Here is a 25,064-nt window from a genome sequence, read left to right on the forward strand (position 1 = left end):
TGTCTCGAATCTTATTTCCTTTGTGCGTCCATGTGAGCTATTTTTGCCGTCTGCAGAATCTGACACACAACGGACGTGCACAGGTTTCTGCTCCAGAAAGCGTTGCAGCTAAGTTGTGAAGTCTCGAGGAATATAGTATATCTTGAAAGCCTTCTCATCATTTGGAGCGTGAAAGGAATCTGTGCTTTTTCTTCATTTTCGGTGTTTTACGGAGGAAGCATGCCATTTACCCTTGCCGATTTCCTACTTGGAGAACCCGCGCTCTGCAGTAGCACCTGAAATCGTGACGTGCCTGGGAAACTACAAATTTTTTTCCATACATTCTCTTTTAGATACATACCCAAGTTTGACCACTCCACATTGAACATATATATATATATATATATATATATATATATATATATATACAGTCGGACTACTCTATATACAACAAATGGCACTACAATTACGAAATTACCCATAAAAAGTATTAAGTATATATCTCCTGGCCGATTACCTATGGTTCATATGTATTGCAAACGCCGCTACAGTGAAGACAACTACAACGAATTTGCTTGTACAGCGAAGGAGTTCAGACTTTCTCCACGGTTGATTTGTTGTTCTATGCAACGAACGCTGATTGGGATTGGTGCTACCGCACTCTGCATTATCTATGTGGCATGCAGCGTCCCGTCCCTGAAGCAACAAGACAAACCCAGTGGGCCGAGCCCTCTGACGAGAGATACGAGTGTGTGTCTTAGCCAGCACAGAATAAAAGGCAACACAATAATTGCAAAAATCTTCATGCTCCCGCTCGGTGGCGGTGCTTATATACCGAGCTGTAGGAACTGCAACCATGGAAACCAATGCAGGCGAACTCTGTGAACTACAAGCGCAAGCACATCAACGAAACCTGAATGCGAGCTTTATGGTAGAAAGGCGGCCTCGTGCGTATGCAGATCTCCTGTTACTGTTTTGCACCTTTAATATTTGAGTTTGAAAAGATCCAACATAAAAGGTATGTGCTGTCGGTGCTTTATTTACATGACATTTGTTTGCAGGCTGTCATTCTTAAAATTCTGAGGAATAGGTTTGTAAAGAATGAAAGACAAGATACGAGCATCTTGGGTGACAAACTAGTGGTTGAGTATGTGGGCTGCAAAATGATTTTGCCGAAAAGACAGTTGACACCGCACGCCGATGCCAGATTTTCTGTGACACGGCAATACCCTTAATGCTATCGCGTTAAAAAGATGCAAGACAACTAAAGACGTGCGTGAGAAAGTCGCCGCTATATCGCTTCCTCCGCTTTGTGCGATTGCCTACGTCAACACCCTGAAGAATTCAAGTTCCACACGCACGCAAAATCTCAGTGCTTGGAGAAGTGGCCCCTGAAAGGTTAAATAAAGTCCGGTTAAATACCAGGAAAAACAAAGTATCTATTGACGTAGCTACACCCTATAGAAAAAATGACCAACCCTTCCCTTATCAAGGAAATTAGGGCAAGCTAAGCTTGCCCTGCGTGGACCTGACCTTCGTTACGGTTAAGTAACCCACAGGTAACGGTGCTGGATTGCTTCGGCCTCCCGCTTCCTGGCTCTGGATCTTCTCGTTGCTGTCGGATTGCCTAGGCTCGGGCGGCTCCAACGGCTGCATCAGTGCGCCGATGGCGAGCCCTTTCACGGACGAGTTCTCGCCGCTGCTCGTCGAACGCTGCCCGTTCCTCGGGGGAACGCACAACGCGTGGCCGTCTCACCCGTTTTCAGAGACTGAACGGAAACGAAGCCGGCGGCAGCGCGCGCGAAACCCTTTCCTGCCATTCCTCTCCCCGGCGGAAGCGAAACGGCTCTCATTGGGCCTCTTCGATTTTCGGAGTTCTGGCAGCCAGCTAGTTCCGGTCCTGATAGGAAGTCACGTGGGCTGGGATCCCGAGACAGCCCGAACCTGCCCGAAGTTTGCAAAATGGAACACCGGGAGAGCTGGCCGGATTTAAACATGCTACCAGCATGGCAGTGCCCGGCGAGGCCGGCGCGCGCTCGGCGTAGTTGGCCCATTTTTGCGTTGCCAGTTTGAAAATATATAGTTGCATTCAGGGATACGATCACTTTCGCGCGACTCGGCACAGCACGCGCACTGGGCCAACCTCGCCTTGTGCAGCGCAACAGATAGCCTCCGACGCGTCCGGTGACAAGACACGAAATCATGCGTAATGTATCCTCGAAAGCGATACTTCGAGGATCCCCGCTCGCAGCGATCACGTCGCCCACCGGCGACATTGATGAGTTGGCGTTGTGTCATCACTTCACAAGGCATGAAAAAGCAGAATAGGTATCGGGTTTGTCGTGGCTGATGGCGCTTCTCATTTTGACCCAGGAGCTGGGGACGCGGCTGGCGCGTGAGAATGCACGCCGCCAGTGACTAGCGAAAAGTTTCACACGAAAAACAATATTGGTCGCTATATGAGAGCAATAAGCCAATGTACGTGTGTCTAACGTACGTGTGCCTGTAACTCAACCAGCAGTGCATTCTTACATCAACGGCCTACAGTTCGGACACATATCGGTTTCGAGCTGCCTTAAGCATACGACGGAGAGACGGAGCGAACATGGCCTAGCTGCAACGCCTTCGCTAACTGCAGAAAAAGGAGATATCTCCGCACATACTCGAAATATGTGAAAAGGAACGCCACCAGAGAAAGACGAACCGAAAATGTACCCCAATATGTATGAATGAGCGTCTACAACTTACATGCACGCATGAGATCGCGGCGCGCTGACCACCGCCTCGAAGAAGCCCTGGGGACGCACACGCATTCACAGACAAAAGCGTCAAACGGTTCACCACTGCTTGTATCCCACCGCTTCGCAATGCGGAACGGTGCGTTGGCACCTAAAAAAACGCTAGACATAATGAAATCCGAAGATGACCGTAGACAGTTGGCTGAGCGAGGTAAATTTAAGTCCTCGAGCGCCCGCATTGCAATCCGTGAAGTCCCAACAAAGATGGTGGCGAGCGCCCATCGCCTCTTTTAGTCGTCTGCTAGCCAGAGAACTTGCAGAGAGCAGCCAGACCAAAATCGTCCAGGAAGGTTCTGGCAGGCCGCGGGTAGCCAGAACCGTCCAGCCCGAGCAAAACGAACGCCCGGCAGAAGTGCGTAGCGCGGTGGGCGGAGCAACCCTAGAAAAAACGAAGACGCTCTGGCTGGCTCTAACAGCCCGCGGTTAGCCAGAAGTGCAAAATCGAGGAAGCCCGTTGGTTGCGCGCGTGGCGTGAGCGCGCGCCTATGCAGCTGGAATCTTTGCTAATGACTCACGCTCTGGCGCCGGCGCCGCTGTCGACTCATCAAACCGCCCTTTCCCGCAGCTGCTCTGCTCTGAGAGCAACTGGGTTTTTGCGTGATCATGACAACCCCACTTGTGAGCCAATACAACAAGCTTCGCTTGAGAACGTAAACCATGCACTTACTCACGAGCATGTGGAATTCTGCGGGTTTATTAAGTATGGTAATTGGACTAGGGCCGGTGTCATTTCTAATGTCGTCGACGACAAGGAGTCACAGCGGATGTCGCCTTCAAGAGTCAAGATCACTGTACTTGATCACTTTGGCCGCTCAAGAGTTAAGCCAATTTTCGAGAGCGACGCCCTACCTGGTCGCTCCATCTGAGCAGTGGCGTAGTCAGAAATTTATTTCGGAAAGGGAGGGGTCCCCGCCGACAACTACCACTCCTTCACCCTCTCTCTCTCTCTCTCAATATATATATATATATATATATATATATATATATATGGAGGTAGTACACCACGCAAAACAAACTCTTAGCACTCCCCAGTCAATAATTCGTTAACAACGAGGATGCACGTTTTTGCGTTGCCGAAACACTACTTTGCTTAGCTTGTGACAAAAGTTTTTCATTGCTAAGGCGTGCAGCCACTTAGCATCAAGTTATGCTATCATCCGCATGCTGTATTTGAAAATGATGATATTAAACGAGAACTAAAATTTCGTTTACGAATTGATGCTTGTATGTAATGTATGCTGATGACCTAGCTCGTACATGACTTGCAAAAGTACGGCCTGTTTTCAGGCCGTACTTGTTGCAGCCCAGGTAACAGTGTAAATCACTGTTGTCTTCCAGCGAGATCGTCTAGTGAATGGTACGGCCACGGCTGCATACCGGAACAGGGAGGGCACTATTTTGCAAGTCGCCTATCCCTGAATAGCGCTTTCGGCGTTGTGGGCATGCTATATTATTCTAGGTTTAAAAATACAGGAACGAAGCTTTGCGCTAGAACTTCGATAGTATCACCTGATGCAAGTTTCGCTCACTCTGGGTGATCTGCTATCTGACATGTTTGAAGAGGTGTTTGGAAGTAACTTGCGAACATGATATTGTATCCATCATGCGACGCATATTGTTACTTGATCGCACTCGGGAATTGAGGCCTAAAGCAGGGCTGCTTACTGTTTAGAAGCCTTTGTGAAAATTACGGCATCCGTTGTTCGCAGTAAAATAAGGGCCAGTAGCTCCGAGAGATTTGAAAGTGTCGTGTCTCCGGACACCCGTCTATATCTATATATACCCTGAAAATTGCCGAGACGTTTAGTTAGGACGGGCTTTCCGCAGCAAGCAGCACGTGTTACGACGGGGTATACTTGAGCCTCAGCTAGGCGACTGGCTACGGCACTTCTGGTGTTGAGCGACCGGGAAGTGACGGGATGCTCTCCCTATGTCCATAATAATCCGCCAACTTCGTTCTTCACGCCTTTTATGCGCATCCGCCCCCCCCCCCCTCCCCCCCATTTTGCTCTTATCCATCATCACACTCCCCTTCTTAAAATTCTTTTCCGTTAGTCACTGTCGCAGTCTTGAACATTCACCGGCTTGTTGAACGGCGCAGCGGCCCCTAACGTGCCTGTATTTCTGTTTCTGCATGAATTTCGAGGCCGTTCACCTACCTACCCTCCCACCTGTTTGTTGTGACGGTCTCTTAGCTTCCCTGGCCAGTGCCTCCTGCCCTGGCCCAGCACGCCTGTCCACGATATATTTTGCCGCGCGCAAATCAGCGTTCCGTAGGTCGTTCTTTCTTGTCCTTTTTTAACCATATTTACATTTTTAGCAGCGTGTACAAACTAGCCTAACTAAAGCCCCTCCATACTGCTACTACCGGTAGGTTGATGGAGGAGCTTTAAGCCTAACAGGAAGCTCTTCCCAAGTTTAGTAACATAATGAAAATCAGAGACAAGGGAAAGGAAAAGAAGAAAAAGAGAGGGGGGTGCTTATCATGTGTTTCCTAGACAAGTGAGTCGCAATATTTTCGGAATGCTTTTCTTCCGCGCAGCATGGTCATCGAGTTAGTCAAGGGAGAAGCGCTTCGACGTGACAAAGGCCTAGTGAGGAGCAACAATGGCACCCCTCCTCAAGTTTTATGCGCGCGCTCGTCCCGCCTTTATCTCTGTGTGTAATTTTTAGCGATGATCCCCCCTCAGCAGTTGGGGTTAACACAATACGAAATGAGGTAGTAGTGCGCCAAGAGTGCGGCCGCAATCTTCTGAGCACGGCAGAGGGGGGCGCGCTATAACGTAAAACTATTGCAAACTTTTCTATTCCAATGCTGCAATCAGCCCTCCGCGATTGGTCAAAAACTTCTTTGGACCACCCCCACTTCACCTGTCTGTCACGCGACGTCACGAAAACCGTGATAGCTCCCCATCTGATATGACGTGTACACACTGATAATGCATGATTTGACCGAACAAAAGAAAAATGGTTAGTTATGATTCGACCCCTTTTCGCTATTAGCCCCCTGCAATTGGTCAAAAGTTTTCGGGCTGCACCCACTTCACCTGCCTGTCACGCGACGTCACAAAACCGCAAAAACTCACCGCGTCAAAGTGACGTGTACGCATTAAAGGTGCATTAATATGCCGAACAAAACTGCATTTTCTTCTGAATAGCCGCAGGGTGACCCGTTCCGAAAGGAATAAAAGATGGCTGCCGCCGATCGCTCAGGCCCTGGCGACTCGCACCTGCCGGAGAGCATGGGTTTATTTGCGTATAATAAATCTTTTTACGCGGCCAGGTAACGTTTTGGAGGATTTTCGGCATGTTTAAGACCTTGTTCTGCCAACTCTTCTTTGCAGAGCATCCGTTTCAGCGTCATTCTTAAGCTTCCGTTGCATGCCGCCGCGATTGTCGACCAGCCACCGCAAGCTAAGTAAGGGAAAGCGCACCGACCACAGACGCCGGCACCACCCTCTTCATCTGGTTATCGATATTCAGTGCAGTGGCTCGGCCCCATCGAATGCCTCTCCACTTTAGCCTGCTCCTCGCCTCTTGTCAGCCAATTAGACAAGACAAGCCGCTCAGTGTAGGCAATGTTATTCGTTTTTCAAGCAAACAAAAGTGACCTCATATGAAGAGGAGAGCGTTTGATTGGTCTGTTCGGACAACCCTGCGGGTGACCGCCCGATGCTTTCCTCGGCTGTTACGCAAGTTTGACGTCAGGAGATTGGAATAAAAACATATTGGAATAGCTTTACGTTATAGGCCCCGCGATCGCTTCATGACCCCCCCCCCCCCTCCCTTGTTCGGACCGCCACTAGCCCTTGCCCCTCGCCTTGCTTTCACATTCAAGCTATCCCTTTGATCTCAGTATACTAAAATAAATAAATAATTAAATAAACAAATAAATCCATGTCGCTCTTACGGAGCCCATCTCTTGAAACTTTCTGTTTCGTGCGAAAGGGGAGAAGGCGAGGGTTCGTCACAAAATTTTGCGGGGGGGGGGGGGTGGGGGGGGAGTGCATTTCGGCCTCCTCCATCGTCCCCGGGCTACGCCAGCGTATGTGAGATCTCCGGTGCGCCCAGACCAGTGCGTTGTCGCACGTACCCGCAGTGGTTCCTTAGCGGCTCTGATGTTGGGTTGTTAAGCACGAGGTCACGGGATCGAATCCCAGCCACGGCGGCTGCATTTCGATGGCGTTGAAATGCGTAAACACCCGTGTACTTAGATTTAGGTGCACGTTAAAGAACTCCAGGTGGTGCGAATTTTCGGAGCCCCCCACTACGGCGTGCCACGTAATCATATCGTGTTTATGGCTCGTAAAACCGCGCAATTTTTGTTTTGTCGCATGAGTTTAAATTTGGCCCATGGCCAGGCGACACGTTCCCGCTGTGCAGACAGCCATGACCGATCTTTATGTACAGTCGAGGCAACGAAATGCTCAAATTGTCAATCCCATGAGGCAAACTAGAAAGATCGCCCTAATAAAAATAGAGGAGGAGGGGCGGGAGGTGGAGACACTTTACTGCAACACACGAACGTGAACGGTTTGGCTGACAAGGAGGCGGCAGCGTCAACGCGCAAGTGGAGGAAGCGGTCGCGCCGTTATCAAACTCAAGATCAATATCACAGTCCCCTGGCTCCAGCCACGGTGGTCCCAGCAAGTGTCGAGTATACCGACGTCTGCTGGTGAGCTTCTACAGGCGACGCGTAAGGGGAACAGCTCGACCCTGGGCACGAATGCATGGCCAGAATAACAACCGCGGGCTCCGAATGTCGACGAGAAGAACGCGAGCGCTTCGAGACGGCCCCATCGGAATTGGTCGTCAAAGTGATGCTGCGGCAAATAACTGACGTCCTGCAGTATAGCCTGCGGTCGCACTCAAATGCGATTACGGCGAGAACAGCTGCGGAAAGTTTAGAGCCTGTAGCTCTGCTGCGTCAAGGGCGATCTGCCGTGGAGCGTCGAGGTGCTGTAGGCGCAGAAACACAGTTATAGACTTGGTAGCAGTATATATATATATATATATATATATATATATATATGCCATCATCGCCTTCGCTATACCAACCTCCTTCATATTTCTACCTTGTCTCTGTCAGAGACTGGCATCACTCCGGACCGACGACCTCTCTACCTATCTCTCATTAAAGTTCCTTTCTCTATCTCTCCCTCTCTCAGAAGAAAGCTTCGTGCATTGTGTGCATCTTCGATTCCTCTCCGCGCGACGTCGAGAGGAAGCGTCGCGGAAGGACTGTAGCTCACACTGGCCCCTTTGTCGCACCGGCAGCCGACTGTCGTTGCTGATTTGCTTACGCGAATCCTGCCGCGAGCGGCGTATAAACGAGCACTACAGCCGGGAGTGTTGCTGCACCGCGCGGGGCTATAGCGAAACGAAGTGTTGACAGCTCGGCGATAAGCTGGAAGAAAAAAAAAAAAAAAAAAGAAACGAGCCTCGCGTGAACCAGAGTGAGCCGTATAGCCCAAAAGTCACATTGCATGGTCACTCGATCATTTTTCTTCGTACGTGCGCGACATTTTATCCTGACAAAATCGTCTGCAGCAGCGGCAACAAAGGCACACTCACGCTTAGGTTGCCACAGTCAGGCGACAAAGAAGAAGAGCAGGTCAACGTTTCACGTGCCACCACGGTTCCGCGACGGGCTGCTTCTGAAGGTTCCTACTTGTCCCGGTTCCTGGTCCTCGCGTTGTCGCAGGCGCCCCACCTGAGTGGACCTCCAAGCGCGGCGTGAGTATACGGCTTTTCTTACCCAACGTGGAAGCGCTTTAAGTACACATACATGGTGGAAAGTAAAGGATGATCTAGTCAAACACAGGGACTAACGCTGCTGCGTCAAGCTGTATCGCTCTGAATGTACTGCGGATCGTGGATGGCCGGCGAAGTTTCCTTTTTTTATTTTTGACTGGGTCTGATATAACTATATAACCTAATAAATTTTCACCATTGCGTGCATCTTTTCTGTCCTGTTGCTGTTTCCTCGCGCAGCCGCCCGAACCGAAAAAGCAAAACACGATGTGGACGGCGCGCGTGGAAGGAGGGCCCTGCTGCACCAACCACGCGGCGGTGGCCATCAGCGACGAGGTGTACTCGTTCGGCGGCTACTGCGCCGAGGAGATGAACACCATGCGCCGACCCATGGACGTGCACGTGCTCAACACGGGTGCGTTGTTCTCGCGCACCGGGCCCCGTCTATATACGACAACGTCTACGTCTTATTCGCGCCAACTTACGCGAGCTCGTCCCGCGAGAATCGGTCGGGACTGTGTGCCCGTTGGCACGCGAGCTGTTTTCGCGTTACAAGCCCCAAAGACAAAAAAATTCTCATTGCCAACTTCGTAATAAATTGTACCGCGCGATCTACAGGAGCTATGTTCTGTTTTGTATACCCTCTCTTTTTTTAAATTCACCATCTCGCGTTATTTCTCGGGGGGATAACATTTGTAACGTTGAAGGGGTACTGCGCTTTCGAGTGACATTCACAGACCAACTTTCGTATGCGCAGTTCGAACAAGCAGACGACGGTCGCGATATACGCCATCGTTGTGTCCACCAATGGGCGAAGGCCTCTTCCAACGTTCTCCGATTACGCCAGATTACGAGTCTTGCGCCAACGGACCCCATCTTGTGCCTTCGAATTTCCTAATTTGATCGCGCCACCTAATTCTGTGCCCTCCTCGAGTGCCCTTACCTAGACCAATTACTCGCAAGGATGCCCTGACCATGAGAAGGAAACTTACGGGAGAATAAAAGTGGGTTGGACCGCATACGATACGCGTTGCCAGCTCGTAACTGGCGGCTTACCGTTATCCTTCAAAAATAAAAGAGTTATTGCGTTTTACCAGTACTAACAATATGGGGCAGGAACTGGAAGGTCAACGAAGCAGCTTGACCGCGCAACGAACGATGGAACCCCAAAAAATTGTTACGCATAACGTTAAGCAACAGGAAGAGAGCGATGTCGGTTACAGAGTGAACGAGGGTCGCGATACTTAAACGACGTCAATGATTTAATAACTATGGAAACAACATTTAGAAAATTATAAATAAAATTATGCGCCATTTGCTCGTGACGATTTCATCTGCGATCAAGCGCGGTACATTTCGTTTTATTTTGGCGGACCTTCATTCGGGAAATCTGCGCGAGGATTCTGGTACTTCTCCAAGTCGACCAGGTTAATGTACCGCTAATACAGGCGAATTTTATTGAAATAGGGAAATACCCGCTATGTTGCGTTTAACTGTGACAAGTTGGCTTATGCTTTCTTAGTCTTCGCCTATCGGCACATAACGAAGAGCGGTGAAAAGAACTTGACTTTTGCATTGTCGCCGATCGACGTGAAGGGAGAATGGCAATCATCGCTATGCTGCCAGCTGCAAACATTGTACTTGTGTTAGACAATCTTCTTGCGAAAACGAGAGTTTTTGTTGCTGTAGTGGTAGGACACAGAAAACATATGCCGTAAGCTTACCGTGCAGAAAATTATTTAATCCAAGATTTTGTTTGTGCACTTAGCCGCTAGTTAAATGTGCGATATGTATTCCCTTTTATGTACCATTTAAGCTTCCATACGCCGATCGCTACCGTCACAGAAGTGTAAGGCTGTTTTTGGACACGCCGACTTATGGAACGTCTCATGCCTGTGGGCGATCTAATAGAAGGGCACACTGAGAGTGCCAGCTGCTAAGCCTCCATACCGCCACCTGGTGTTGTAAGGTTCATGGAAAACAAGATAGCGAAATGTCTACACACTCAAGCTATGCGCGATTTCACGCACCATTGCCAATCCTGTGTAGCCTTATAAAAAATGAAACATTTTGACGCGCGAATACGCCACAATACCAATAAAAAAGGAAAGGCCAGTTTTGTCGAGGATCACCGCGAATAAACCAAGTTTAGGGGCCCTATAACGTAAAACTATTCCAATGTGTTTTTATTCCAATTTCCTGACGTCAGATTTACGTAACCGCCGACGCAAGCATGGGGTGGTCACTCGCCGCGTTGTCGGAACAGCTCAATCAAACGCTCTCCTTGTTTAAAGGTGGTCACTTTTGTCCGCTTTCAAAACGAATAACATCGCCTACATTGAGCGGTTTCTCTAATCTAATTGGCTGACAAAAGGCGAGGCGCACGCTCAAGTGGAGAGGGTTTCGATGGGGCTGACCCAGCGCAGCGAAAATAGGTAATCAGATAAAGAGGGTAGTGCCGGCGTCTGCGATTGGTCCGCTTCCCCCTGCTCTTTTCGACCAGCTTGCAGTGGTTGGTCGAAAATCGTGACGGTGTGCAACGGAAGGTTAAGAATGCCGCTAAAACAGATACTCAGCAAAGAAGAGTTGGCAGAACGACGTCGTAAATCTGCCGAAAGAGCTCAATAACCTTACACGGCCACGCAGAAAGCATTAATATACGCAAATAAACCTATGCTCTCCTGCACGTGCGAGTAGCCAGTGCCTGAGTGATCGGAACGGGGCAGTCTCCGGCTGCTCAGTAAGAAATTCAGTTTTGTTCGGCAGATTAATGCATTTTTAACGCGTACACGCCACTTTCACGCGGTGACTTTTCACGGATTTGTGACGTCGCGTGATAGACAGGCGAAGTGGGCGCAGCCCAAGAACTTTTGACCAATAGCAGAGGGCTAATGGTGAAAAGGCGTCGAATTAGAAATAATTATTTTTCTTTTGTTTGGTCTAATCACGCATAATCAGTGTGCACGCGTCATATCAGATGTGGAGCTGACACGGTTGTCGTGACGTCGCGTGACAGACAGGCGAAGTGGGGATGGCTCAAAGAAGCTTTCGACCAATCGCGGAGCATTGATTGCAGAATCGGAATATAAATGTTTGGAATAGCTTTACGTTATAGCGCCCTGGTTTATCCCACCTACAGTTCGGTTTCGTTTGCGTCGTGCCGATCACTGAATGGCGCGGTCGCGCAGGCTCTCTCCGGTGGACGCTGATCCCGGTGCAAAGCAACCTGGAGAACGTGCCATTCCAGCGGTACGGTCACACGGTGGTGGCGTACGGCGAGCACGCCTACCTCTGGGGAGGCCGAAACGAGGACGGCGCTTGCAGCATCCTCTACCGCTTCGACACCGGTACCACACTCGCTGCTCGTTTTTTGTTTTTGTTTTTTAACCTAAACTCGTACGAAGTGAAACACAGTGAAGCCTCAGAAAGCATAGCAAAAAGTAAATATTATGTGACTATTTCAAATGTAGAAAGAATAACGTAAGTATAGAAATGAAAATGGACGAAATGACAACTTGCTGCAGATGTTAGCCGAACTCGCAGCTTTCGCCTTGCGCGTGCGGTCATCCTCCCTAGCACCGTCTTGGGGGATGTGCGTATATGTGTAAGATTATCCTTTGGAGTGCTAGCCAGTGCCGCACGCAACCAAGGCGGCGGATGAGGTCTTTTTAACCGCGAGTGTCACGTAGTACGGGGGTTTAAGAGTAAGCAACTGGCAAACGAACCGTCGTATGCACCCTCAAGGCATCAAGACTTCCATATTCGAGAACCTCGTGAGTACGAGGAATCTTACAAGGGAGTCCCTGAACAGGTTCCGATAACGTACAGTGCACAAGCGATTGACAATCACTTGAATCCGCCCCAGTCGCGTGCGACAAAGCTTCTATCGTTACCCAGCGCTTTTATTCGTACTTCCGCCGCGCTTGGCCTCCGCAGCTCCTCTTGGAGATATGGATGAACGTTGGAGCCTCGCATCAAGGACGCAATCTTCACAGCCGACAGTTTTTATGTGCCGCTTGCGAGACAGCTAAAGAGCTGTCCATGTGTGCGCGCATTAAAGGAGGCGTCTTGTAAAGTTTTCTTCTCCACAATAAGGGTTAAACTGGGGAGAAGCCCGCTTCTGCAATTACTTTCGTTGTACAACGCGGACGTATAATACATTATGTCTGCATGCGCTAAGAGCACGAAGTGCTTCGCGACTAAAGCATGTGGTATGCGTGCTGCATGCTGAACTCTGCGGAGTAAGGCCCGATGTGACGCTCCCTTGGGTGTTGTCGCCGCTGACACCGGTGGCACGACTTCCCCGCGACGAAGGGCCGCTCTCGTCGTTGGTGGAACGAAAGCGTAGTGTCGCGCAGGGCGCGCTGTGCGGTGACGATGACTACGATGTGGCGCCAGAGTAGCACGCGCCGTCGGTATGGAAACAAAGCGCTGCATGAGCGGAGGTCTGTCTGCGGCGGCTTCTCTGAATTTCACCCACTCGTCACTCCCGCGCTGACTCTCGAGGTCTCCCGATTAGCGAGGCAGATGCGCAACACTGCGCTTAGTTTGGAACGTGCCGCTCGAGATAGATTGCCCGCGCAATATATCGCGAAATGAACACACGTATAGAGCTGCACTCAAATTTCGCATTAGGGAGTATCGTAATCGTCGGTGAATTTTTTGCATTTCTCCCCAATCAGAGTGCAGCTCCCGCGCCGGGATCGAGCCCACGACCTCGAGCGCAGCAGCGCAATGGCGTAGCCGCTGGGTGACCACGGCTGCAGAATATCTTGTCATGAGGGTGGTTAGCACCGCTGCCGTAGAAGGAGAACATGATTTGAAAATTAAAGGTGTTGAATCCTGCATAGAATATCTCTATAAAGACAAATAAAGTACGCCCGAAACACTGTTAAGAACGTTCACGAAGATCGTAAGTAAAGCTTTGAATTAGACCGCTGCAGCGGCAACGACACATACCTTGCCTTATTGGTCCTCGTCACTGTCGTTGAGCGTGAGTGATCGGCTTTTCCCGACAGCCGACGTTATGGGCGTTGGTGACAACGCAGTTTCCAACATTCACGTCAGACTGTAGTTCAAATGCTCCTGCGTCGACACGGCTTGGGTCGCATAATGGGCGAGACCTGTTGAGCCTGTGCTTTATGCGGTAATTGTGCAGTACTGATGCTGAAGATGTCGCAGGCCGTTCACACACTTTTCTAGAAAAAATTACCAGGGGGAACTATGGCGCTAGCGTCTACGGGACCAGCAATTAGCGTGGACATTCAGCCAACATGATAGTGATGATTATATGTATATAGCATCAATTTGTCTTAACTTCATCCTTCTGGCTTCAAACGGCTTTGTGACTTTTCAAACTGACCATTTTCAACGAAGTGTTGTTGCATAAGTAAATCAACAATATATTGCCTTCAGCGCTTACAAAAATGGGATCGCTTCAAGGTTTGGGCCAATAGAGAGTCACATAAGGCGTAATAAACGAATCCACAAAACCGTCTGAAGCAACCTGCGCGAAGATTGGACAAATCCACGCAGTAATGTTGTATTATTAATTAATTAATTAATTAATTAATTTGTGTCCCTGTTTTCCTACGAATTCCTGTAATGGCCTCGTAGTGTTGCGCGCACTACCCTTTGAGGCAAGATATGGGGTCCCCTCTTTCTTTGCCTTTATTATTGGTATGTCCCCCCAGCAGTAACGCCTGAACGACGCTGCAGGTTTTCTGCAGTAAATAAACAACTAAACAAATAAAGCTAGCACCTCCATTGGCGCCCCCCTGGCGGCAGCGTCGTTGACGTGGCTGCGTCCCCGCACCACGGGCGAGACTCCCGGCGCCCGCGAGGGCCACTCGTCGTGCGTGCTGGGCAGCCGCATGTACGTGTTCGGCGGCAGGGAGGACGAGGCCGACCGCATCTCGCAGGACGTGCACGTGCTCGACCTGGACACCATGCACTGGAGGTTCCTGGCCACCAGGGTGAGAGCGCGGTGTGGCACGCGTAGGAGGAAAAACTTATACACAGCGCTGTTTCGAACGTCACGCATATATGGTTTAGCTGGAACAGCAAAGAGAAGACGATGAGCGCAACGTTCCCGCAGAGGTACCTGCTTGCTTCGGCCACTTGACGACGCCTGAACGCACCCGCAGTTACGTTTCATTGTGTGCAGTGCACGTATATAAGAAGGCCGGGAACAGGAAATAGACTGTGGTGGACGATTCATGCGCTAGTTACTGTTGCCTCGAGTTTCTTTGACTGATACGGGTGACAGCAATGTGACAGTCACGTGGTAGCTTCACATAATTGGCGGCAGTTTACGTATAAGCGATTGAGGTGCGTCTTAACCGCGGTTAGCACGCCGGTGTAGCTCTGGTGCTCGTTCTCCTGTATGTAGTAATTTTAGGTCGGCAAGGCTATATAGAGCGTCAGATCGCGGTTAGCGTTTCGCCTTTCGCGTAGAAAGCCTTCGAGACAAATACTCCGCTAAAGGAGGTAAAGGATTTTTTTCTCCTTTTTTTACTTATACCGCGGGCAATCTGTCGACATCAGTATATATCTTACTTCGAGGCAAGGCATTCATCCTCAGCCTGGTAGCACCATTTGGACGGGGCGACTTTCTTGACTCTTGGTTAAGATTTGTCGCTCTACTCGTCGAAATACGGTCACCTTGTTAATCGGCGCACATTTTCTTGCTAACCTGCGGCTCTTCAGAGGAATCATCAACTCGGCGCTAACTCCAATTTTTATTGGAATACATGTCAAATGTAGAAATTATCTCGCCTCTACAATGAAATGACCTGTACAACGAAGGAATAATTCTGTCCCGGTTCTGTTGCGAGTAGTGTGGTGCCCGAGCTCTATAACTAATGAGCGCGGAAGCCCCAAGTACTTCGTTATAAAGGCGTTCGTTTGTATATATATATATATATATATATATATATATATATATATATATATATATATATATATATATATATATATATATATATATATATATATATATACAAAAAGAAAGAAAGCGAAAGAACATTAGGGACATCCTCATTGAACAATTAAATGCAATAGAAAAATCGGCAGGAAGGCCTGAGAGCGCTGGAACACCTGTGCTTATCTGCGGAGTGAAAGGCGAGAGTCTGATCTGAATAGCGCCAGGCCGCTGGTTCCTAGCTATACGGCGGTTGCTGCCGGCCACGGTGACGGGTTCAGGCCACGCGTCGGTCTTCCCCTCAAGGATTCCGGCTAGGGGAACCTAGCCTGTCACAGGCAGTATACTTTGCTGACCACCCAAATACTCACCCAGGCTTCGAAAATAGCCATTCCCCTAGCAGCGCGCCGACGATTACGTGATGAATCGGTCTGGTGGCTCGCGGGACATAAAGAATCCCCTCCTCTTTTACCTCGCCAATGCCGAAAACGGGCACGCACTTCGGGGTACTGCTTTAAATGTATTCTTAGGTGCAGTTTACAGAACTGCTATATTATTTTCATTGCGATAGCAATTATATGGACACTCCAGGTGCATTTCTGCCGTCGCCGTCGCCATGAAGCTCCTTTTAAAGTCCAAGGGCGATAACATTGTCGCCGCGCGCCCTATACGCTGTATGTGCGAGTGAAAGCGTTCGAGGGGATACGACGATCGCGTCGCAATCTTGCCCGTGCGAAAGGGACGGAAGCGGAGAGGAAGCGCGCCGTCCTCTGTCGAGCGCGGGGCACCGAACGTTGCGAGGCATCGGTGGGAGGGAGAGGGGGGTGACGTTCTACTCCGGCTGCAACTGCGCATGTGGCGGCTCCGCGCGGTTCCATCTTGAGATCGATCTGTGTTGGGGCCAGAGTCTAGGTACGTCGGCGGCTTATATATTTGTGCCTGCTGTGTGTTCTCGGCACTTTTTTAGACTTGTAGCGCAGCTCAGAACGAGCAAAAAGGAAGGTGGAAGGGGTAAGGAAAAAGGAACGGAGAACAGGGTGAGTGCTCACGCTGTTCTTCATTCCTTTTCATTACCCCTTCCACCTTCCTTTTTGCTCGTTCTGAGCTGCGCTACAAGCCTAAAGCCTAAAAAAGTAATGACATACCAACTCACCCAGACTGCCACGCTTCTCGGCGCTGTTAGCGTTGAAGCGATAGACCGCACGAAGATCACTTCGCTCGCTCCTGCTGCCGCGTTTCCTCATGCCAGCGTTTTGATAGCGAGTGTCTGCGGTCATCGAGTGCGATGTGTTCACGTTTGCTCTGCGCGCTGACACCGCGCTTGTAAATTTAGTTAGCGAGCGAATGTCTACAAGTTGACGCGGCTAATAAAAACACTATCCTTGCTTCGTATGGCTTTATGCTAATTTGCTGTCGAAATCGATGCTTCGCCTTTCGGGTTTTATTTATGGGTTAAAGAGTTGCAAACTTCTTACTCTAGTTCCTTGCAAAATACACCCGATAATTTTTCTAAACGATATGTCATGGCATTCATGTCATGACCTATCATTTATGTTCGTCATAGAGCCTTGTCATACTATTACAATTTTGGTACCTACCAAGTTAACAAAATGACCATGAAACCACCAAGACGTAGGCGGCTAGATAGATACTGTCAAAGTGTCAAATGTTCGCCAAGAAATGGTTCGCATTTAAGAATCCATTTCCAAGTACTAAACTAACTTCTTCTTTTAGTTGCAACAAACATCATCAGTATCGGTGCAGTCGATGCGGAGCAGCATGATTTCTCCCTGCCCACGTATTTATGTAGATAGGGGCTTCTTACGTGCCACGGTGTTGCGGTCATTATCCGGTTCGCCAGAAACGCGAGAGAGGCTGTCGTGCACGCGTGCTGTCTGTGCGCACCTGTTGCTTACACCGCACACACACGCAGGGCAACGCGCCAGAGTGGCGCAGCTTCCACTCGGCGGTGGCCATCGGCCGGCGCATGTACGTGTGGGGCGGCCGGCGCGGCTCGGCCGACACCCAGGAAGAGGCGGCGTACTGCGACCGGCTCGCCTACCTGGACACCACCAACGGCGCCTGGGTGCACCCGGTGACCAAGGGGACCATGCCACTGGGCCGGTGCAGTCACGCTGCCTGTGAGCAGGTTTTTTTTTTTTATTGCGATAGCAATTATATGGGCACTCCATGCAGGCGCATTTCGCCCGTCGGCGACGCCGTGAGGTTCCGTATAAAGTCCAAGCGTGATAAAATCGTCGCCGCGCGCCATATGTGTTATGTGTGAGCGAAAGTGTGCGTGGGTGAGCCGGCGATCGCGGTTCAAGCTAGCGTACGCAAGGGAGTAAAGTGGGGAGTAAGCGCGACGTCTTCCGTCTCGCGCAACACTTCGGGGCGGGGGGAGGGTAAGGATGGGGTGGCTTGGGCGGCTGGAGCGGCCGCGCGCGCCCGGCCGGGCCGTTACATCTTGAAACTAACCTGCGACGGCTACAGAGTCCGCGCTGTGCTGTGTTTTCGCGCCTTACTTCGAGTTGATACATAGATACATAGAGATGGAGTACTTTTTTTTTTTGCTTATTGGTTTCGGAGTTCGTTAGTCAAGGGCATCGCTGGTGGCGTTTTCCCGTGCGCACCCAATGATTTCCGCCGGTCACCTTAATTTTTGGTCCCAGCAGGTCGTCACCAGAGCCGACCACTCGGTGGTCAGTTCTGGGGAATATAGTGAGTACACTGCGATGAGAAAAACGGTGTAACATAGGGGGACACGTCGGGAGTACGCGCGAGCTGTTTCAATGGCCCCACCGTATTGTGGAGCCCATGGCAGGGAGTCTTCTGTGACTGCATCGGGAAGGATGTGGCATGCGTGGTTTGGTGCAAACCACATAATAGCAGCATTGATAGCAGATTGGGGTTGGAACGTTTATTTAACTAAATAAATAGCATGGGTATCCGACTAGTGGTCACAGCCATAAAGCGCTTTAGGAGTGCAACTTGAGGTGCGAGACAGATTTAGAGATGTGGGAAAGAACGTTCGAAACAACATTGACCAGGATTAGGTGACTTATCGGGATTAGAGGTTGATTATCGGGATTAGGCTTAGTTGCTGCTTTGCATGACCGCTGTGGCGCTGCGGGAGCGCTCTGCAAGATAGCTGTCGAACAAGCCGTATACGTTAGCTCGGTCTGGCGAAGTACTCCATATTGAAACTCGATTTTAGTTTACTTGGAGCAACAATGTTAATTTTTAAGTGGATGGAAGCGAGGCCTGAGCCCTCCCCCCCATTCCCGCCCCCTCCCACTCTTCTTTAAAACCGACGCTCTAATGGTACGTCAGGGTGACGTCATGAATTTCAGGAAACTCGCGCATGTATGCGCAGTTGTTGTGCAGAAAGAAAAAAAAAGTTGTCACAACTCACTAGCTCGAGTCTTCTTTCGTCTGTTTTGAAGAAGTCGCATTAAAGCCTATACCGCTGGATACCACGCACGCTTCCACGTGACATGATGAGCCGATAGTAGTAGTACCCTTAATTTTTGTCACGTGACACTCTCTCAGTATTTCTTACCTTCCTGCACGGTCTTGACAGTCTGTGTGTGCTCTTGCCTCCACTGTTGTACAATGCCTGAACACCCACTGTTAACGGCGTCTCCTTCCAGTCGTCTACAAAGGCGAGATGTACGTGTTCGGTGGCTACAACGGTCTCCTGGGAACCTTCTTCGGAGACATGTACAAATACAGCCCAGGTACCGTCATAAGTGTGCTTCGGGAAGTTCTCGCTAATACGTGGCGGCAAAGTCGCCACGTATAACAAACACATAGCTAAACAAAAGAGCTTTTCGCCCATTTTTCGAGTTTTCAGCTCTTCATAATCTTTCCTTAGTCCGACCCGTTTACGTCACAGCGGAAACAATTACGTCGTCGCATATGAAAACCATCGTTGGAAGGCGTGTCCATGTAGTAAAAAATCTGGGGAAGACTGGAGCATCACCTTTAAGGCTTGTGCCTCCAAAATTTGGCACGAGACCTCGCTGATGTTCCTTTCCCGAATTAAGGGGCAAGCGCGGGGACTGTAGGGGGGCGTGAAACATTTTTTTTTTGAGGTGGGGAGTAGGGGGGAATGACGTTCGAAGCACCCGTGTGTTTTCGCCAGAGGGATATCGGGGACGATGTCCTGGTCTCATAATTCCGCTAAACGGACAAATTTAGTTTGCACCTCTCTTATAACTAACCTTTAAATTAAGAGAACTTCCTACTGAGCTCTATTTAGCTAAAAGGTTTTTTGGTGATTATTGCAATATCTATGACGTCTACTGCCACGCGTAGTTTGCGGCCAAGAAATACGCTCTCCACTTCCTCGGCCGATATTTTTTTGAGGATTGCTTAAGCAATTTACCCTGTTTTCTACCGTCCTAAGTCTGCTACGATGACTTCTACAGCGATCAAGGCAGAAAGCAGGGCTAGTTGGTGTGTCATCATTATTCAAAAGACTAGCGCAAAATAGCAGGGACAAAGACAGAGAAGACGACAGGACGAGCTCTCGTCCTGTCGTCTTCTCTGTCTTTGTCCCTGCTATTTTGCGCTAGTCTTTTGAATAATGATGACTTCTACAGCGGTCGTTGAAATACGCGCCCCGCGTTTCCAGAGTGCTCCCAGTGGACCCAGGTGAAGCTCCTGCGGAAGGGGCCCTGCGCCAGGAGGGGACACCGCTGCTGCCTGATAGGCAACCGGCTCTTCCTATTCGGGGGAACCAGGTATGCTCTCCCCGTCGACAAAATGGGACACGACAGATTTAGCGAGGGGATCGGGTTGGTTAGGGTAAAAAGCACGTGCTTTCCGCTAGTTCCATTTCGCTTAGAATGAAAATAAACAGTAAAGTTGAAACGCGTTTGCACTCTCGGTACTACCAAGCAAGAAAACGAAACAACAAAAATTCACAGCACATAACGCGCTCTTTTCATGGAGCAGAAGGATACTGCGGTGCAGAGCATGGAGCATAGATGACACTGGGAAAGAAAACTGCGGCACTTCATCGACTCTTTGATTGCACCAATTCAACTGCTGCGGACAAGCTTTACGAGCGTCCAAATCGCATGTACGTTTATACTTTTATGTACGTGATCTTGAGAACGTTCGGGTAACTATTGTGGACCACTGCCGCCTGCGGGACAAAAAAAAAGACGTGAAAGCTTAGGAGCTTCATAAAGGTCCCGCCAATCGGTCGGCGAATTTCACAAGCAACCTGTCAAAAGCGACAGCCCTATGGACGTGTTCCCTTTTAGCGAGAGAGGGGTCACTGTTTAGCGCGCCCGCACTGTCGTGTTTCAGCGCTACCAGATGCTACAAGTTTTAACTGTGTGCGGTAATATTCGAAATTTCGTATACGAATCGAATGGGCTTTGCTATTCGGGAATATACTATTCTAAATGGCCAAACATTCGTTTCAATTCGAGTGTCAGGGTTAAGAATACTCAGTGGAGTCTCGAGCCAAAGAGACCGACGCAAGCGGGGACCCTAAATGATTTTACTGCAGGAGAGAACTGCAGAGACATCAGTTCCCGAGCGAATGCACGGGACGGATGTAACGTTTGCTCGATTATTTCGTGTCAAGAATACCTCAGTCTTAGGCAGCCTATACGTACGATTTCCTTTTGTCTGGATTTTGGCGAAGCGATTCATTACTTGGCCAGTCTCACCAAGTTTGCACCGCTTTAAAACAATGTGCAGTGTTGTAGTATCACACTTCCTTCAAAGAGCACATCACTCTGCGTGCATCCGGCGAAGCACTTTTTCCTCGCTCTGTATTACTGCCATTTTCATTCTGCGCCAGATAGCCGAAAGCAATTGTTCTCCATTTGCCAGCTTCTCAACTGACCGGACGTCAAACTGAAATCGGCGCAGTACATGCATTTACCAAACAATCTGAATAAGCTTAATTTGTTTTGTTTTTTTACAAAGCACACACCGTACAAATGTTATGTTTCAGTTTGCTAAGAAATGAGGGAAAATTTGATATTCGATTCGACGTCCGGAGGTTGTTTTTGTCTGATGTAACTATTCGATTATATTCGGCCAATTCACAATTCGAACACCCCAAAACTGTAGCATGGTTTCCTTTCTATTTCGCGGCATTTTGAATTAAGGAACGCGTCCTCAGTGTGCTTCACTTTTCTTTTTCGTTACTGCAGCCCGGTGTCCAGTAAAGGCAGCATCCTGGACAGGTTTCGCGAGTCCAGCGAGACCGTGTCCCTCGTGGACCACCCGGACCTACACGTCCTGGACTTTGGTGAGGGAAAGCACGTGGTGAACACGTAGGCATGCATACGCTAACTGCGGTAACAGAGCTTCACTGGTGACTTTATCGATGATTATTTGACTTTATCGATGATTATTTGACGAAACATTGAAGCATCACGTTTACTACTCCATCATGCCTACTACGCAAAAAAAAAAAGAAATAAAAAAGAAGAAAAATTATCCTAGATCTGCGCAAACATCCAGCAAACTGCGTTTTTCAGAGAGCCAGTGACCTATTCCTGCATTTCTCCCGTGGTGCTTTTGCTTGTTCCCGATCACTAAATTAGTAAAAAAAAAAATTACTAAATTTGCGGAGACGACAGCGATGCGCGACTCAAATGCCTTTCTTCGTGACAGCTTGACGTGTAGCATCGCGGCGACGGTTAGCGTGCGCGGCTCGGCTCTCAAGTGCAGGCGTGGGCCTCTGAGATTTTCGTTGTGGAGCGGCGCCCCGCGTCAGAGATTACGGAGGCGATGTCTCGGCAAGAAGTATTTTCGGTGCTTCATCAGCTTCGAGAATACAGTTCCGCGGCAGAATGCTCATTTCCCACGGCGCGGAGCCGAGTACTATAGCCGGGGTGAATTTTCTTCGGAGCGTCATTAGGATATATGCACAAACAGTTATTCGCAGTAAAAAATGCTGTTCTGTAAACTACATCTGCTAACGCATCCGAAGCGCACAAAACTGATCTACCATACGCTATTTTAGAAAGTGCTAGCTTGCGAATGGCCTATCGGCCGGAATTCACGGAAACACACTATCGATTTCACGTAAGCATAAGCCGACATGCTAATTATACCCGCTTTAACCGTTGTGTATCAGGACGAGCTTGCGAAATCGTGATGCCTTCTTTTTTTTTGAGGAGCGCAAGAATAACTTGGCGCCAACTTTGGCGGGTCGTAACTTTTGCGCAGGCATCTTTCGACACCATAAACACTACTGCTTTGCAACGATATCGTGGGAAATGGAAATCATGGGAAGAAACAAAAGGAAGAGAAGGAAAATTTGCACCCATTCCACTGTGTGAAGATGGAATGGCAGTGGAAGCTGACAACATGTGAAAGCTCTCAAACGAAAAGCAAAATGCTTTTCCTGCCATTCCATCTTCACAGAGTGAAATGGTTGTCATATTTTGCGTTGCGAGTCTGGCGTCGTTGCCCGTTCGGAGGTGCCCGGGCTCGCGATTGTCGTTTTCGTTCAGCGTCGCGGGAACGTTCTTCGCCGGTGGTCGTTTCGCGCCGACGCCGTTTACATTCTCGTTGCTGTTCCCTCCGGCGCTCCTCGTACGCATGTTGTTCTTCGGGTGTGCGAACTATACGTGCCTGCCCCAATGATAACGCAGCTGTTTTTAGCGCCGATACCTCTCCTGCTCATATAATAATGCGAAAACATTGACGTCACGCAATTGTTTACGGCGAGCGTTCTGATCTGTTCCGCATTTTGACATCTGCGCCGTCGCACTGCATCCGTATCGATTTGTTAGAAATCGCTTAGTCCGTTTCTGTTGCCGGACGCCGAAAAAAAAAAAAACTATGGGAGGTTAGTCATAAACAGCTTTCGTTGTAATAACCTGCTGTTAGGTAGTCTTGGTAGTTTCGTTACTGCCTCATTAGGCGCTCTTCGACATCATTCGTTCTCAGAATTCACTGCATGCTTTCACCTGTTCGGATGTCAATCGAAATTATGATCCCTGCACTCTATCAATGTAAAATACAATGAAAGAGAAAAAAATAACAAATGTGTTTCACGCATAGCAGGCGACGTGACAAAAGCCGGTGAGACTTCCCTCACTGCTCGCGCTCGCAAACAAAAAAAAGCGCATCACAGACTAAAAAAAAAAAATTAAATTCTAGCGTGTTACGTGCCAAAATCAAGGTAAGATTATGAAGTACGTTGTAGGGGAAGGGGACTCCGGAATAATTTCGGGCACCTGGGGTTCATTAATGTGCACTCCCCATGCGCGGTACACGGGAGTTCTTGCATTTCGCCGCCATCAAAATGCGGCCGCCGTGGCCGGGACTTGATCCCGCGACCTCTGGATTAGCAGCGCAATGCGAAAGCCACTACGCCACCGCGGCGGGTCACACAGCAAAGAAAGATTTTCGTCTGCATCGTACAATTTGCTGTTATATTGTCTCATACTTCTTTACGTTACGAATTAAGACGCATTTATTACAATGAAGGGGGTTGCAGATGTTAGCATATTCACGATCGAGCAAACCGGGTGACACGTTTCTGCGACGCGCGTGGCCACAATCTCGTGCTCGCGAGCCAGCGTAGTTCGTCACACACTGGATGTACAAAGTAGCTCAAATAATACGTAATTTGATGTATACAGCCTTACGTCCACAAGTTGTAGCTGTAGCACGCGAACCAGTTATTTCGTAGAAAGCGTACGTCGCAGATTTAAACGACAATTGCACTGTGAAGCGTGCAGAGCGAGACATCTATGACCGCGCCATAGTATACTTGTGTACAGCTTCTGCTGCGTTCCTTGCATATAGTACAAAAGGGAGTGAAGTGGCGTGTGCTTTCTCTGCCGAACTACGTTCATGTTAGAGGGGCGCTGCGTTTTTCTGCTTATCCTTGCAGCGCCTTCCCTGAAGACGCTATGCCTCCTCGTGCTGATCGACTCCCGCATGGACATCAGCCACCTCCCCGACGAAAACAAGCAAGTCACGCACGCGTAACTTTTAACTTGCGCGTTTATTTACTTGCACCGCGTCGGGCCAGGTCGTGAAAAGAAACGAACGCAGTAGCCAGGATGTCACAGGGTTCCTTGTGCCATAGTTACAGTTCTTGTCGAATCAGTGTTGACAGCGACTGTGTGAACGCAGGGATCGACGGGTGCGACGAGAGAGCAAATATCGATGTGGCCAATGAATTTTCCTCGTTGGCAGCTTGTGCTATACCCGCAGTGGATTCTTGGTAGCAGCTAACACATTCTGGCGCCACTGGGTGGCATACAAATATGTAGCAGACGACGCGGTGAAGGTGGCACATCGTTTCGTTTGTGACACCAGTAATGATAATCGTTGTCGTAAACTCCGTAATTGCAGTTCGATTTGCTCTTCATGGTGCTGCTGTCCTGCTGCCAATGATGTTGCTGGTCCCCGTGTGTACGAGTCAAAGAACCAAAATCATGCCGACATCATACGAAGTCTAGAAAGCTGAAACGATCTTAACATTCTAGCTATATATAGCGCTAACTTGTTCGCGCATTTCAGTTGTGCGCGATAGTGCCACAGTTCGGTCATTGGATGACCATCTGCGCCTCCTTTCTCTTCGTATAATCGCGCTTCTGCGCCTGCATGCACAG

At 49.3% G+C, this 25,064-nt stretch overlaps 1 protein-coding gene across 2 annotated transcripts in view; it reads left to right on the forward strand.

Annotated features, from left to right (window-relative positions):
* The first annotated feature begins 7,585 nt into the window (after positions 1-7,585).
* Positions 7,586-25,064, forward strand: part of LOC126534564 (kelch domain-containing protein 3-like) — an 18,193-nt gene continuing 714 nt past the window's right edge. Inside the window, exons 1-9 of one of the 2 annotated variants that reach the window (XM_055072341.2) lie at positions 7,586-8,513; positions 8,772-8,946; positions 11,720-11,878; positions 14,319-14,506; positions 17,387-17,594; positions 19,107-19,193; positions 20,093-20,201; positions 21,636-21,733; positions 24,338-24,416. In XM_055072341.2, the coding sequence (XP_054928316.1) occupies positions 8,799-8,946; positions 11,720-11,878; positions 14,319-14,506; positions 17,387-17,594; positions 19,107-19,193; positions 20,093-20,201; positions 21,636-21,733; positions 24,338-24,416 (1,076 nt within the window). In that variant the 5' untranslated portion in view covers positions 7,586-8,513; positions 8,772-8,798. Of the gene's footprint in view, positions 8,947-11,719; positions 11,879-14,318; positions 14,507-17,386; positions 17,595-19,106; positions 19,194-20,092; positions 20,202-21,635; positions 21,734-24,337; positions 24,417-25,064 lie in introns of both variants that reach the window. The other variant, XM_050181831.3, reaches the window with a different exon arrangement.

The sequence above is a fragment of the Dermacentor andersoni genome, chromosome 7 (genome assembly GCF_023375885.2).
Source record: "Dermacentor andersoni chromosome 7, qqDerAnde1_hic_scaffold, whole genome shotgun sequence".
Lineage (NCBI taxonomy): Eukaryota > Metazoa > Arthropoda > Arachnida > Ixodida > Ixodidae > Dermacentor > Dermacentor andersoni.